This window comes from Drosophila guanche, unplaced genomic scaffold (genome assembly GCF_900245975.1).
Source record: "Drosophila guanche unplaced genomic scaffold, DGUA_6, whole genome shotgun sequence".
Classification (NCBI taxonomy): Eukaryota; Metazoa; Arthropoda; class Insecta; order Diptera; family Drosophilidae; genus Drosophila; species Drosophila guanche.
The window spans coordinates 1112280-1124682 of NW_022995749.1; the positions used below are offsets into that span (position 1 = coordinate 1112280).

Here is a 12403-nt window from a genome sequence, read left to right on the forward strand (position 1 = left end):
AAGCAAGACCCATACCCAAAACCCGTGCAACCTCTACCTTTTCGTGGTGTTGTCTGCTTAAACGTCCACATATTGTAGACCTAAAGAGCTGCGCTGACTACTTTTAAGTAGATACATGTACATACAATACTATATCTGTTAATGCATAAGTGTCGTGTGTGGTATGGGATAAATGTCTAGCAATAGTATCAGTCGAAAAACAAATCCAAGCACCATCTCTCCATATTCAAATGTAAAATTCAAGCATTCAACATCAATTCAATATGAAAGTTTCAACAAATAATAATACTAAATGTAAATCTGATTGATCCGCGGCGCACATGGGCAGGGCCATCTTCATTCAGAGAAGCTCCAACACTCCCCTCATGCATACATACAAACATACATACGAATAAAAACAAGAATCAAATGTATAACAAAAGTTGTGTTCCTTTTAATTGGAGATCAAACAACTAGAGGAAATGCTTGCCTATGGCATTGGACTCCTTCAAACGTTCGGCTATGGCTGACCACAGCTCGGAGTTGCCCTGCTGCAGTGTTTCCATATTGCCAATAATGTAGAGAGCCCAGCGTGCTCGGGAAAGGGCCACACAAGCACGATTCGGCTTAGCCAGAAACCCTATATTGCCGGACGGATTGCTGCGCACTAGCGAGAGCAGAACAATGTTCGCCTCCAGGCCCTGGAAACTATCAACGGTCGACACCTGAACACTATTTGGATCCGTTCTATATTTCTCCGGCAGCTGCAGAACAATGAGAAATAATTAGCATTTGAAAGTTGAGGCGGAAATCTTTTTACGAACCGTTTTCTTGATGCGTTCCACTTGGGCATTGTAGGGTGAGAGTATGACGATATCACTGGCCTCGTATTTGCCTGTTTCCAGCAGGAATTCCGTCAGCTTTGCCAGCTCTTTGGCCTCGTGAACATTCTCAAAGGATGTATCTAGGAGCGCTTTCTCCGGTTCATTGTGCGACACAAAGAACAAGTTCTTGTGCATATTGCGGACGTCCTCGTAGACATTCACAGAGTCCGAGCAGAGCAGCTCCCCATAGATGGTGGGCACCAGAAGCTCCGAAATGCAGGGACGCATTCGGTACTGCACATTCAGTAGAGAGTAGGGCAGGCCCTTGTCGATGAGGCGCTCAAAAAGCGAGACTTGCGGCAGTTGGCTGCAGCCAGTGAATGGCTGTAACTGCTTGTGATCACCCACGAGAATCACGTGCTCCGTGTGAGGTGTTAGGCAGGCGAGTATGTGTGCCTCCTGAATCTCAGCTGCCTCCTTGAAGATGAAGCATTTCGATTTCAGCAGACGAAAAAGAAAGTTCAAACGAGCCGCGCACGTGGTGGTCATGGCCAACAGATCCTTGTTCCTAGCCAAATAATACTGGAAGATGATGCGCACAGTGTCCATTCGCTCGGCCACCTGTTGCAGCTGCTCCTGTGCGATTAGGGTCTCCTGGTAGCTCGCCTCGCTGCCATCAAAGTTGGCGTACAGCGCTTGAAGTCGCTGGAACTGCTCCTTGTATTCGGTGTTTACCAGCCACCACACGCGCTTTAGTCTTGGCGGCACCAGCTCCGGATCAAGCATTGAATTTGCATTGAATTTAGCTATTTGTGGATCGCGCGTCTGGCAACCGAAGCGCAGTATTTCCTTTGTGTACTTCGATACCTTCACCAGAAATTTGTCTAGAGAGTCGTTCGTGTAGGCCAGCACAATGATGGGTCCGGTGCCCAGCACTTTAGCGTTCTGTATCAGACTGTTGACCACCTCCACAGAGACATGCGTTTTGCCTGTGCCAGGCGGTCCCTGTATAATGCAGAACTCATTGGTGTAGACTGCCTTGAATGCCTCTCTCTGCCTATCATTTAAAGGCAAGTCCTGAGGTGGCTGTGCCGCCCTAAACGGTTTCCGATTGTACATGAGCTGAGCGTCAGATTTAATGTACGCTGGCGGCCGTATTTCAATCTGCGATAGTATAACTTTAAATTGAGAATATTCATTTCTTTGTATGCCACTTGCCTGTCCATCCACGATGTAGCGACGCATTGGGAACTGATCTGTGCTGCATGTGCTCAAATAGTTATGCACCCGAACATACGGCTCGAAGAACACGGGCGTCTGGAACATGAACAGTGGTCGATCGTAGATGTTGCCAATGTTGTGTTGCCTCACAACCTCCACACTTAGCTGGGGATTACACAAATTATTAAATTCATGAGGATAAAATTCTGTTATCACTTACAAGTCCTTCTTTTAGTTTGTCAGGCTTTGTGTAGCTAACGGTGCACAAAATGAGATCCTTAAAGTCCAAGCCAGTGGTCAGGCATAGCAGCGCACCCGTTTTGAAGTTGTCCAACAATTTTCTATTAATCTTCTTCGAGTCACCGGAAGCAAGTAGATTAATGAAAACCAAACTGTGCCGTTGTGCCTCCACGAATTCTGGATTCAGAGTTAGCTGTGTGCCGCGCCACAGGAGACGGCGTTTCTCCAGAGTATCGAGATTGCATCCAGCTCGTAGAAACTGAACGAATTCAAGTAAAGGCAGGAAGAAATCCTGCTGCAGTAAGTGGCGCTGTGTGTTTAGATAGTCTGCCACCTGGTTGGACTCAGTTGGTGCTGGTGGCTTCGATGGCTCCACGCTGTCCAACAGCAGCCTGTCGATCGTTGGGTAGATTTCACCCTTAACGTTTACCAACGTTGGCAGTGTGTCTGCAAACGCCTCCAGCTCTTGGCTCAAGTCTAAGGCTAGAAGCTGCGGCAGCTTGCCTTCTGAGATCAGCTTATTGCAGATGCCAACCAATTCGTAGCCCTGCTGGCCAAGCACTCCGATCTTATTGGCTCGTGCCATCAGCCAAATCATGTTCTTAAAAATCTGCTCAGATTCTGCAGTGCATTTGCCCAGCAAAGCGTTTGCCGAGATTGTAAGGGCAAAACGACGGAACGAATTGAAGATTACCGTCTGCTTGGAGAAGGCGGCCAAGAACTTATCATCGAAACCGCCCAGCTCCAGCTGACAGATCGACTTGAGCGCTTCCAAAAGTATGAAAAGTCGCTTCAGACTGTCATTGCCGGCAAGTTGAGCCCCAAACAAGTCACGTTCCTCTGACATGAAATAGAGAAACATATCCACGGGCGACATTTTCAGCGCCTTCGAGAGTTCGATGGTTGCAAAACGACCGGGAGCCTTGGTTTCACCTGCGCTGTTCTCCAAGTTAAGTTGCTTCAGACAGTCGGCCACTGAAATAACACATTGTAGAGCTCGGGAATTTCACCTTAAGGGGAATCATATGCATACACACGGCATGACGGCACAATATTTGCTCGTCCTCCTCCTCCTGCTCATCTTGGTGCTTCACCTGATCCTGAAAGCTCTGCTCAATCGCCTCTTCATCCTGATTAAACCAGTCATCATCTTGGGAAGCAGACATAATTGCTTCAAAATAATAATCTGTTGCAGCAGCTCAAGGTCAAGTCGGATTTGGAAAAACAATGGATATGATAGCAATGAACGATGTTTTGTGCAGATATCGCATGCACACCAACTATTCCGTGTTGGTCGCATTCCACTGCTTTTAAATTGAACAGTTTGAGAGCAGCAATTATACACTGTATATGAACAGGGTCTGGTGTGGATTTCCTTATCAAATTTATCCAAAGCTGTAGTGGAATGCGGCATTAATATGTATGTGGCCACTTTGGCGCCAGCTGAAACATCGAAATCATCAGAAAAACATCGTATATCATCGGCCGATTATGGTATATTTTTGTGGGTATGTGGTTATATCTTATCGATAAATCCGCGGTCACACAACAAGCGTTGCGGAATTTGTTAGCAAACATTTTTTTCGTAATTTTTGATAAATCTGATAAATCTTACACATGTTATTTTGCCTAGGGCTTATGCTCAGTTCGCCCGCGCTTTTTGTTTACAGAGATACAGTATATCCGCATATCAAATCCAATGGAAAACAAACGTAAAATGAGTCGAAAATTACCGCCGGAATCGGATGGGGATAGTTCTTTCGCAGAGCCGACAAATAAAAAGAGCAAGAGTGCCACAAATCAAGATGAGTCCGAGCAAGACATGAGCCGTATTCTGGCACCAGCCAACTGCAGTCGACAGTCAACAGACTCACGCAGCTCCCAGCGATCATATTCATCGTTCAATCTTTCGGTGAGTCTAGATCAGATTTAGTTATCATCTATCTCTAACTGTGTGTTTCATCTCATTTCAGTGCGAACCACAGCTTCCAAATGAATTTAATCGCTGCGGCAAGGTTATATCCATACACCTGGAGAATTTCATGTGCCATGAGAGTTTCACCGTGGATTTTGGTCCCAACACCAACTTCCTTGTGGGCAAAAATGGCAGTGGAAAGAGTGCCGTGATCACGGCGCTTTCCCTGGGTCTAGCCGGCAATGCTCGAGCCACTAGCCGTGCTGCCAGCATAAAGAGTAAGTCCTTGCAGCCAAAACAAATGCAATTTTCATCTGATTTATGTGTTTCCAGAGCTAATTAAAAACGGTGAAACGTCGGCCAAAATCGAAATTACCTTGTGTAATGTGGGAATGTGCCCCTTCGATGCAGAGCATATGGGGCCGCATCTGACGGTGGTGCGACACATACGCCAATCATCCTCAACATACGAGTTGAAGGATGCACGCGGTAAAATTGTCTCGAAGAAGTTAGACGATGTTAAACGCTTGCTGCGCCGCTTTAGCATTCACGTCGAGAATCCCATATTTGTGCTAAACCAGGACTCGGCGCGTGTATTTCTGAAAAAGTAAGTTTCCACCGAATGGATAAATGTTGATAAATAGATAAATACACATACAGACTGGAGCCATCATCGAATTTCACACTGCTGATGAAGGCAACACAGATGGATACTTGTGCTAGTGCACTGTCCGAATGCCTTGCTCTACGCCAAAAGCAGGCCAGATCACTGGAACATTTTAAAATGGTAATTCCAAATCGAATCGAAATATATATGTGGAGATGTTGACATGGTTTCCTATTAAACACAGAGAATGCAAGTGGCGGAAGGACTGGTGATGGCAGAGGAGGAAAAGCTGGCAGCACTCAGGGATAAGGAAGCAGTCAAGGCAAGTGGTTGCTGTTCTGTGCACTAAATGTTATATTTTTATTAACAATTTGCTGGCACACTTTCAGTTTAAGTTAGCCGAGGCCAACACCAAGCTGGCTTGGCTGTCGGTCGCCCAAAAAGAGAAGGAGCTGGCCAGTTGTGAGCACTCGATTCAACTGGTTGAAGTTAAGAAGGCCAAGCTGGTGGCAGCCGCAACACAGAAGGACTCCACACAAGTCACACTCACGCAACAGTTGAGGTCAGTTGAGGGCATTGCAAATGCCTAACAATTTTTATGTTTTCGGGTTTTCCTTTTGTAGCAACTTTGAGGAAAAGAAGAGGCACAACCAAGATGTTCACAGATCGCACGAGGCAAGGATGCGTGAGGCTACGCGCATATTGCAGGAGCAGTACTTGAAAGCCTGCAGTATCCGAACACAAATGAAAAATGCCGAGAAGCGCCTCAACGAGGATGAACACGAGTACGAAGCTTGTGAGAAGCATATCAGCAATTACCATGCGGACTATGCCAGAATCAAACGGGAGCGAGAGGAGCTCGCCACCAGAGCAGTGGAGCTGAAGCAGCTAGTCGCCGAAAGGGAGGCACTTGTTAAGCAGGTCCGACAGGAGCAACTGGAGCGAAAGGAACGCTACAATGCCGTCCGCGAACAGGTGGACACTCAACGATTCGAAAGAAACAAATTGAACCATTCCAAGCGTGAGATTCAGCTCTATTTTCAGCTTAAGCTTAAGCTTTGAACTTACCTTTCCTCTCCTCTCCTCTCCTCTCCTCTCTTTTCCTTGTGCAGAAAACATTCAAACGGAAATTGAGACGCTTGGACGCAACAAGAGCAACAAACTGTCGATTTACGGCGAGCAGGCAATCAAAGTGGATTGTGCCCTGCGCTCTCAGTATACCGGTCCCAATCAGCATCGAATGCCGCGCGGTCCACTTGGGCAGTATATAACCGCAGTGAATCCCAAGTACAGGGATCTGGTCGAGAATCAGCTGTCCTCTTGCCTACGCTCCTACATCGTGAGCTCTGACAAGGAGCGTCAAGCGTTGAGAGCGTTGCTTCAGAGATTCCATGGCAACAATATGCCCACCATCATTACCAGTGCGTTCACAAATAACATCTACAATGTGTCCAAATTCAAAGTACAAGCCACAACACCCAACACAACGGTGCTGATCGATGAAATCAGGTTAGGCCTAAGACTTGCTTGTGTTCCATTTATTCTCCTTCTAAATGAGTACTCTCATCTCCCCCGAATTTATAGCTGCGATGATCCGGTTGTTATGAACTACCTAATAGATTCGTTGCGCATTGAGACGGTGCTGGTAACCGAGTCCAAAGAGACAGCCGAATTTCTCACTTCCGACACGGAGAACGTGCCACCGAATTTGACGCGTGTGCTAGTGCCAGGCCTGGGGCTGGAGTACATACCATCGCCCAACTATGCCGTATATTCGGCTCGCATATTACCCGGACGTTACATGCAGGTGAATGTGGACGATCGCATACGGCAGCTGCAGGATATGCAGCGTAGTCTGCAGGAGCGAGCGGCATCCATAAATACGGATTTTCAGACACTGAGGGAAACGCTGGAGCGCACTGGTCAGGAGGTTGCCCAAAAGACAACCGAAATATCTCAGTGTCTTGCTGAAGTGCAGAAGGCGTCCCAAGAGATAATTGAAATTGAAAGCACAGAGCACCGTGATCTGCCAGAATATGATCGCCTGGTAAGTGCTTTTAGTACACACTCGAAGTTCAACACGTTTAAACGTCTTGTTGTCACAGAAAACCCACTTGGCCGATTGCGCGGAAAGGATTGAGAAATGTAAAGAGGAACGCCGGGAGCTGCAGCTGAAACTCGAAGCAATCGATGAGCGCAAGGCCAAATATGAAGCTATGAAATCCGACGAGTTGAAGGCCCTCCAGGAGCTTAGCAAACAAATGGAGAGCATCGATACGGAGGCCCACGAAGTCACAAATCGAATACGTACCTTGGACAGCGAATACTCGCTAAATAGTCGCCATCTCCAGACAATGGTGGAGCTTGTCGAAAATCAGCAAAGAATTAAACAGGAACTTCTCAACGAATTGGAGAAGATGCGCCACGCGGCCAAACTGATGGGAGAGTTTATCTCGACAAATGAGACGGAAGAGGAACTTCAAGACTTAATAAGTCGACACAAATCGAGAATTCGACAAGTGGAGCAACTAAACTACGATGCCGAAGAGGTGGAGAAGGGCTTAGCTGTCCTCCGGTATAGACTTGCTGAGGATACGAATCGTTTTGAAAGAACGGACAGTGTCATTCGCGAGCTGCGCACATCGTATCGCAACCATGCGCTAAATTTTCAAAAATCTCGCACCCATTACCTAACCATGGTTCAGTATAGTTTTCAAGTAAGTGTTGCCGCCGCCCCTGTTCTGTTCTGTTCTGTTCTGTTCTTCAATTGAAGTTTCCACCTTTTAAAATGCTCCACAGAATTCCCTATCACTGCGTCATTTTAACGCGACCTTTGAAAGTAATATAAGAGCCAAGACATGGAGCATAAATGTCTTTCCGGCCAGTGGCAACAAAACCACAAACGCTAAAAGTCTGTCCGGTGGCGAGCGCTCATTCACGACAGTTTCACTGCTGAAAGGACTTTGGACAACTTCCGATCATCCATTTTACTTTTTGGACGAGTACGACGTTTTTACTGTAAGCCGGAAGTCGGGAGTCGGGGATTCGGACAGTGTCTTAACTTTTGTTTATTGCAGGATGAAGTCAACCGAAAGTTTATAACTGAAATGCTAATTAAAGAGGGTGAAGACTTGAGACACCGACAATATTGCTTTCTGACACCCCTGGACACGGCTGTGGAAGAAAGTCCATACATCAGAATACTCAAGTATGATTGAGGTGCTCCACGCTTACGTTTAAACAATGTTTTAAATGTTGCTTCTATTCCAGATTGTCTTCACCCGATGAAGATAATGCCAACGAGCATTCTCAGGCTTAATCTTTGGACCCACAATGACGGTTGCAGGACGACGACAAAGTAAACACCAAATTAAATTCTCAGGAAACACACTACGTATTATTATTCTTTGTTTGGAATAATCCTCATTTCGTAGGATTTAAGAGTTGACCAATTAAATATTATTCTTATTAAATATCTTTGCGCGGTAAAAATATCACTGATCGATGGTTTGGTGCGATACTCGTATGAACCATCGATTACGAATTTAGCCTAACGATAGTTGAACGATATTAAAAGTAACCTCAAAGCGGCGGCGACGAGTTTCGCCTATTTATTTATTTTTTATATTGTTAAACCTTGCACAATGAGCCGGAACTACAAGGAAGATCAGAGCAGTGAGGTGGAAGCTCTGGATTCCATTTACTGCGGCGAAATGGAAAGTATGTATAGACAAATCTACGAAATCTCCAACTGCATTGAATTGTTCATTGCTCTCTCTTCCACTAAGTTCTCGCGACGGAACCTTTTCATAAATTCCAAATCCCAATTGCGACGGAGGAGTACAATGCAGAGGAAAATGAAAATGGATTGTCCTGCAAGTTGGTCTTCACATACACAGCCACATATCCGGATGCGGCGCCATTGGTGGAAATTGAGGAAGCTGAAAACTTTGAAGACACATTCGAGACACGTCTGCTGGAGCATTTGCGGCTGACCATTGAGGAAAATCTCGGCATGGAGATGATATTCTCTCTGGTAAGCAGTGCACAGGAGTGGCTGAATCAGCGTTGGGATGAACACACAACCCAGGCGGAGGAGACGCGTGTGAAGAAACTGCGGGAGGTCGAAGAAGAGGAACGCAAGAAGTTCGAGGGTACGCGCGTGTCGGTCGAGACGTTCATGAAGTGGAAGCTTGACTTTGAGGAGAGCACGGGCATCGCAGCGAAAAGGGAGAAGATCAATGACTGCAAGAAGCTGACTGGCCGCGAGCTCTTCATGTGCGACACCACGTTGAATGATTCCGACATTAAATTCTTGCTGGAAGCGGGCGAAAACATTGAAAACGTCAAGATCGACGAGACTCTCTTTCAAGATATTGGAGAGCTGGATTTGGACGACGACGACGATGAGGACTGGGTGCCTGGTGCCGATGACGACGATGATTGAGCGAACTGAAACAAATGGTTATTCGAAGGCATATTCTGTGTATTCTGTGCAACATTAAATGCGAACTTTTGGTTAATCTAAGTTGTTTGGGTTTTGCAAACTCATATCGGATAATTTCAGGCCGTGAGTGTAAACTGGTTCGATGTCGTCCAAGTCAAAGAACTCTTCGTCGCTCTCATCGTTCTTTGGCGCTTCGGTGGCATTTGTTTTCTTGGTTGCTGGCATTGTGGCACGTTTGAAGTTTAATTTTGACCAGGAGCCGGGCTCCAGCTTGGGCAAAGTGATCTCAACCTTGGTGCCGTACATGTGCGCACTCGCCTTCTGCACATTGACAATCTGCAAAAAAGAGTTTCATCTTGAAAACATTTTGGTTTGGGAATGGACAAATCAAGCGCTTACGCCTCCCAGCTCCAGATCAATGTCAAAAGCTGCATTTTCCTGCTCTGGAAAGATCAGTTTGACATGCAGCCGTATGGGGTTTATTTCTATCAAACTCTGGGCGTAGTGATACTTCTTGGCATAAATGGCCACCACCACATTTGTGGCCGTCTGATGCCAATCGTAGCGGCACTGCACAACCTTCTTGTCCTCGTTCTGCGGATAAACAATTGATTAGTCTTCGATTTGTGCTGTTGTCGGGAGGAGATCTCACCTCTTTAACCCACTTGTGCTGGCCATTCACACAGCCCTTTTGGGCCATGAACTGGGCAAAATCGGAAGTACGCTTTTGGCAGCATGACCAGAACTTCATTCCCTCGTGGAAAATGGGCACTCCTGGATGATGGGCGCACTGGCTGTGGTGGCTGTCCGTGCCAGTGAATGAATATGAGCATCCATTGTTTTTGCAACTTGTGCCCACAGCGATCGCATCGCTTGCCTCTCCGAATGGCGATGCTGCTGCTGCTGGAGCACTGTCCACCTTCAGGTTGTCTATCGTCTCTTTAAGGGCAGCGGCAACTGTTGGCTGCAGCACAGTGAACGGTGTTTCTATGGGTGGCCTGCTCATAGCTTCTCTTATGGGTGCGCGCACTTCGATGACCTCGTCCTTGTCCCCATTGTTGTCGTCTTTGGTTGATTTCTCTGGCTCCGGGGGCTTAACGTTCGAATGTTTCGCCAGAGTACAGCCCTTGATATTTAGGAACTCGGTGAAGTCCACCGACTTTTTGTTGCAGCACGACCAGCCCTTATAGGCATCATGAAAGAACGGCTCTCCGGGATGGTGCCGGCATGATTCTGTGCAAGCAAAACAAAAGTTCTGATTATACATGTTCCTTGAGTTGCCATACGCCTTCCCGCTTACCTTCGTTATTGGCAGCTTCATCAAAAAGCTGACCACAGCCTCTGTTGTAGCATTGCAGCATTTTGAGTGGTTTGTTTTAGATATTTTGTTTAAAAATTGAATAATCCAGAAGTTTCTTGGGCAGTAGACAGTGTGACAATTTTCGCGAATTATACCGACAGACCCCACACCCTCGGAAATATACCGAAATATTCCCTTGCATTTTCATAATACTGTAAATGTAGCGTGTCCTTAATCATATTTCTCGATTTTGATGTTCTATTTAATTTTACTTTCAACTTAAGACTGTTAACACTGAAACAATAATTTAATCCGTTTGAAAAATCAATTTGTCTTATTATAAATACGACTTTTTATTGGATTGTATACTTTATGAACTTATATCTTACAACTTTGTATTTGAATTTTCCGTTCAAATCAACCCGTCTGGAAACAAGGGAGCTTTGAGTTCAGTATGTAAGTGTATGTAACATTTAGAGACACATGTATATTTACTGATTTCATTGACAATGTTTGAATACAGCGCGCGCAACAAAAGGAGAAAAATAAATTCAGATGTTTGCACAATATAAATTGTGAAAATTTCTCAAAGGGAACACAGTAAATATTACAATAAGCTCGGAGGGGTTTGGGGCAGTTCTTCTATCTTTACAACATAATTGGAGCTAGACTAGGGGCTAGGAACACCCGATAATGATGAAAAAATCATCATTATGGACTTACTAGTCACCGATTTCTTTGATTTTATTTTTTTTTTTTGTTATTTCTATATAGTTTCTGTAGTTATATATCAATATATTTTAATTTATTTTTAATTGTTCATTTTTATTTGAATTTTTCGATTGTTTTAAATGTTTTAAATATGAGCACAGAAATCCCACATAAATATATGTTCTATGTATGTTCTATTTGATATTTCCAACTATTTAAAACTCTCAGCTCTAAAAACGTAATTTTATTCGAATGATCATTCAATTCTCTACAAGATTGGTTTCTTTTTATGTCTTATCTTGTATTCATTGACAAGAAAGGTGAAAACTAAAAAGTTCACCCAAAAAGAATATAATAAACCTGAGGGGGAACACAACTTCACGTAGTTAGGTATATCGGAGCCGTTGGTGTTAGATGAATGATGTAGAATGTCAGGTATCGAAGTTACATGTAGATGTAGTAAGTCCCGATAAACGATAAGCGATTAATCAGTGGTTATTTTCAAATAAATCAAATAGATGGGCTTAGATATTTCTAAGTGGATATCGCTCATGACTGATACGTTTTTGGAAAGGCCAGAAAACCCGAGAGCAGCAACCGCAAAACAATTAAAAGTGATAGTAAATTCCGAATTATGCTAATTACTGCCACTGTTTCAGAGATTTGTAGAATTAGCTAATTGCCAGATGGAATTCGAACCACAAAACGATTTTGCGAAAAGAGCTGAAGGTCAGGCGATAAATGGTCTACGTGATTTCTGCAAAGGACTGTAAAAAATCCGACAAATTTTGACCAAACAGAGAGACAAACACTCAAAATCAGTTGAGCGAGCGAGGAGGGAATAAGAGGGAGAGAAACAGGAGCGTGTTCTGGTTTCTATTTATATTTCTTTGCCGCCTTTGCCTGATTGTTGATTTGTCACATTCATGGTTTCGTTTTCATTTATTACCTGCGGCGGTGTCACAGCATAAATTTGAACTTGCATCGTTGGAAATTCTTGTGGTGTGGTCAAACAAGGTCAAACAACACGATTCGATTGCCCGTTTCTGCGTTGCACTTTAAACGAAATTATGACAGACTCCTCCTACCACTCCCACTCCCACTCCCACACCCAGTCCCAATCCTGCTCCATCCAGGGAGCTTACGAGTGCCAGGCACA

General features: G+C 44.9%; 4 protein-coding genes across 4 annotated transcripts; 2 read left to right on the plus strand and 2 right to left on the minus strand.

Annotated features, from left to right (window-relative positions):
• Positions 1 to 409: 409 nt before the first annotated feature.
• On the minus strand, positions 410 to 3476 carry LOC117585654 (NFX1-type zinc finger-containing protein 1). Its single transcript, XM_034275240.1, has 5 exons — positions 3298 to 3476; positions 2245 to 3239; positions 2022 to 2189; positions 804 to 1967; positions 410 to 743 (listed from the first exon to the last, which is right to left on the minus strand). The coding sequence occupies exons 1-5, from the start codon at positions 3428 to 3430 to the stop codon at positions 453 to 455; spliced, it is 2751 nt and encodes a 916-aa protein (XP_034131131.1). The 5' UTR covers positions 3431 to 3476; the 3' UTR covers positions 410 to 452.
• A 385-nt stretch (positions 3477 to 3861) lies between these two features.
• On the plus strand, positions 3862 to 8259 carry LOC117585651 (structural maintenance of chromosomes protein 6). Its single transcript, XM_034275238.1, has 13 exons — positions 3862 to 4176; positions 4238 to 4457; positions 4513 to 4786; positions 4840 to 4966; positions 5031 to 5108; positions 5176 to 5348; positions 5410 to 5807; positions 5899 to 6295; positions 6371 to 6833; positions 6892 to 7503; positions 7586 to 7804; positions 7864 to 7994; positions 8057 to 8259. The coding sequence occupies exons 1-13, from the start codon at positions 3964 to 3966 to the stop codon at positions 8103 to 8105; spliced, it is 3354 nt and encodes a 1117-aa protein (XP_034131129.1). The 5' UTR covers positions 3862 to 3963; the 3' UTR covers positions 8106 to 8259.
• A 97-nt stretch (positions 8260 to 8356) lies between these two features.
• Positions 8357 to 9314, plus strand: LOC117585658 (RWD domain-containing protein 1). The gene is made up of 2 exons (XM_034275248.1): positions 8357 to 8506; positions 8575 to 9314. The coding sequence occupies exons 1-2, from the start codon at positions 8431 to 8433 to the stop codon at positions 9231 to 9233; spliced, it is 735 nt and encodes a 244-aa protein (XP_034131139.1). The 5' UTR covers positions 8357 to 8430; the 3' UTR covers positions 9234 to 9314.
• LOC117585657 (cysteine and histidine-rich domain-containing protein) lies at positions 9252 to 10691 on the minus strand. The gene is made up of 4 exons (XM_034275247.1): positions 10534 to 10691; positions 9886 to 10466; positions 9633 to 9827; positions 9252 to 9569 (listed from the first exon to the last, which is right to left on the minus strand). Exons 1-4 carry the CDS (start codon positions 10592 to 10594, stop codon positions 9306 to 9308), a joined length of 1101 nt encoding a protein of 366 aa, XP_034131138.1. The 5' UTR covers positions 10595 to 10691; the 3' UTR covers positions 9252 to 9305.
• Positions 10692 to 12403: the final 1712 nt, after the last annotated feature.

Coding starts and splice junctions, on each gene's coding strand:
- LOC117585657 (XM_034275247.1), bottom strand. CDS start 10,594: ATGCTGCAATGCTACAACAGAGGCTGTGGTCAGCTTTTTGATGAAGCT. Junction 10,467..10,533: donor TGAAGCTGCCAATAACGAAG/GTAAGCGGGAAG, acceptor TTGCTTGCACAG/AATCATGCCGGCACCATCCC. Junction 9,828..9,885: donor AGCACAAGTGGGTTAAAGAG/GTGAGATCTCCT, acceptor GTTTATCCGCAG/AACGAGGACAAGAAGGTTGT.
- LOC117585658 (XM_034275248.1), top strand. CDS start 8,431: ATGAGCCGGAACTACAAGGAAGATCAGAGCAGTGAGGTGGAAGCTCTG. Junction 8,507..8,574: donor TTACTGCGGCGAAATGGAAA/GTATGTATAGAC, acceptor TCTTCCACTAAG/TTCTCGCGACGGAACCTTTT.
- LOC117585654 (XM_034275240.1), bottom strand. CDS start 3,430: ATGTCTGCTTCCCAAGATGATGACTGGTTTAATCAGGATGAAGAGGCG. Junction 3,240..3,297: donor ATTGTGCCGTCATGCCGTGT/GTATGCATATGA, acceptor GTGTTATTTCAG/TGGCCGACTGTCTGAAGCAA. Junction 744..803: donor TGGAACGCATCAAGAAAACG/GTTCGTAAAAAG, acceptor ATTGTTCTGCAG/CTGCCGGAGAAATATAGAAC.
- LOC117585651 (XM_034275238.1), top strand. CDS start 3,964: ATGGAAAACAAACGTAAAATGAGTCGAAAATTACCGCCGGAATCGGAT. Junction 4,177..4,237: donor ATTCATCGTTCAATCTTTCG/GTGAGTCTAGAT, acceptor ATCTCATTTCAG/TGCGAACCACAGCTTCCAAA. Junction 7,504..7,585: donor TGGTTCAGTATAGTTTTCAA/GTAAGTGTTGCC, acceptor AATGCTCCACAG/AATTCCCTATCACTGCGTCA.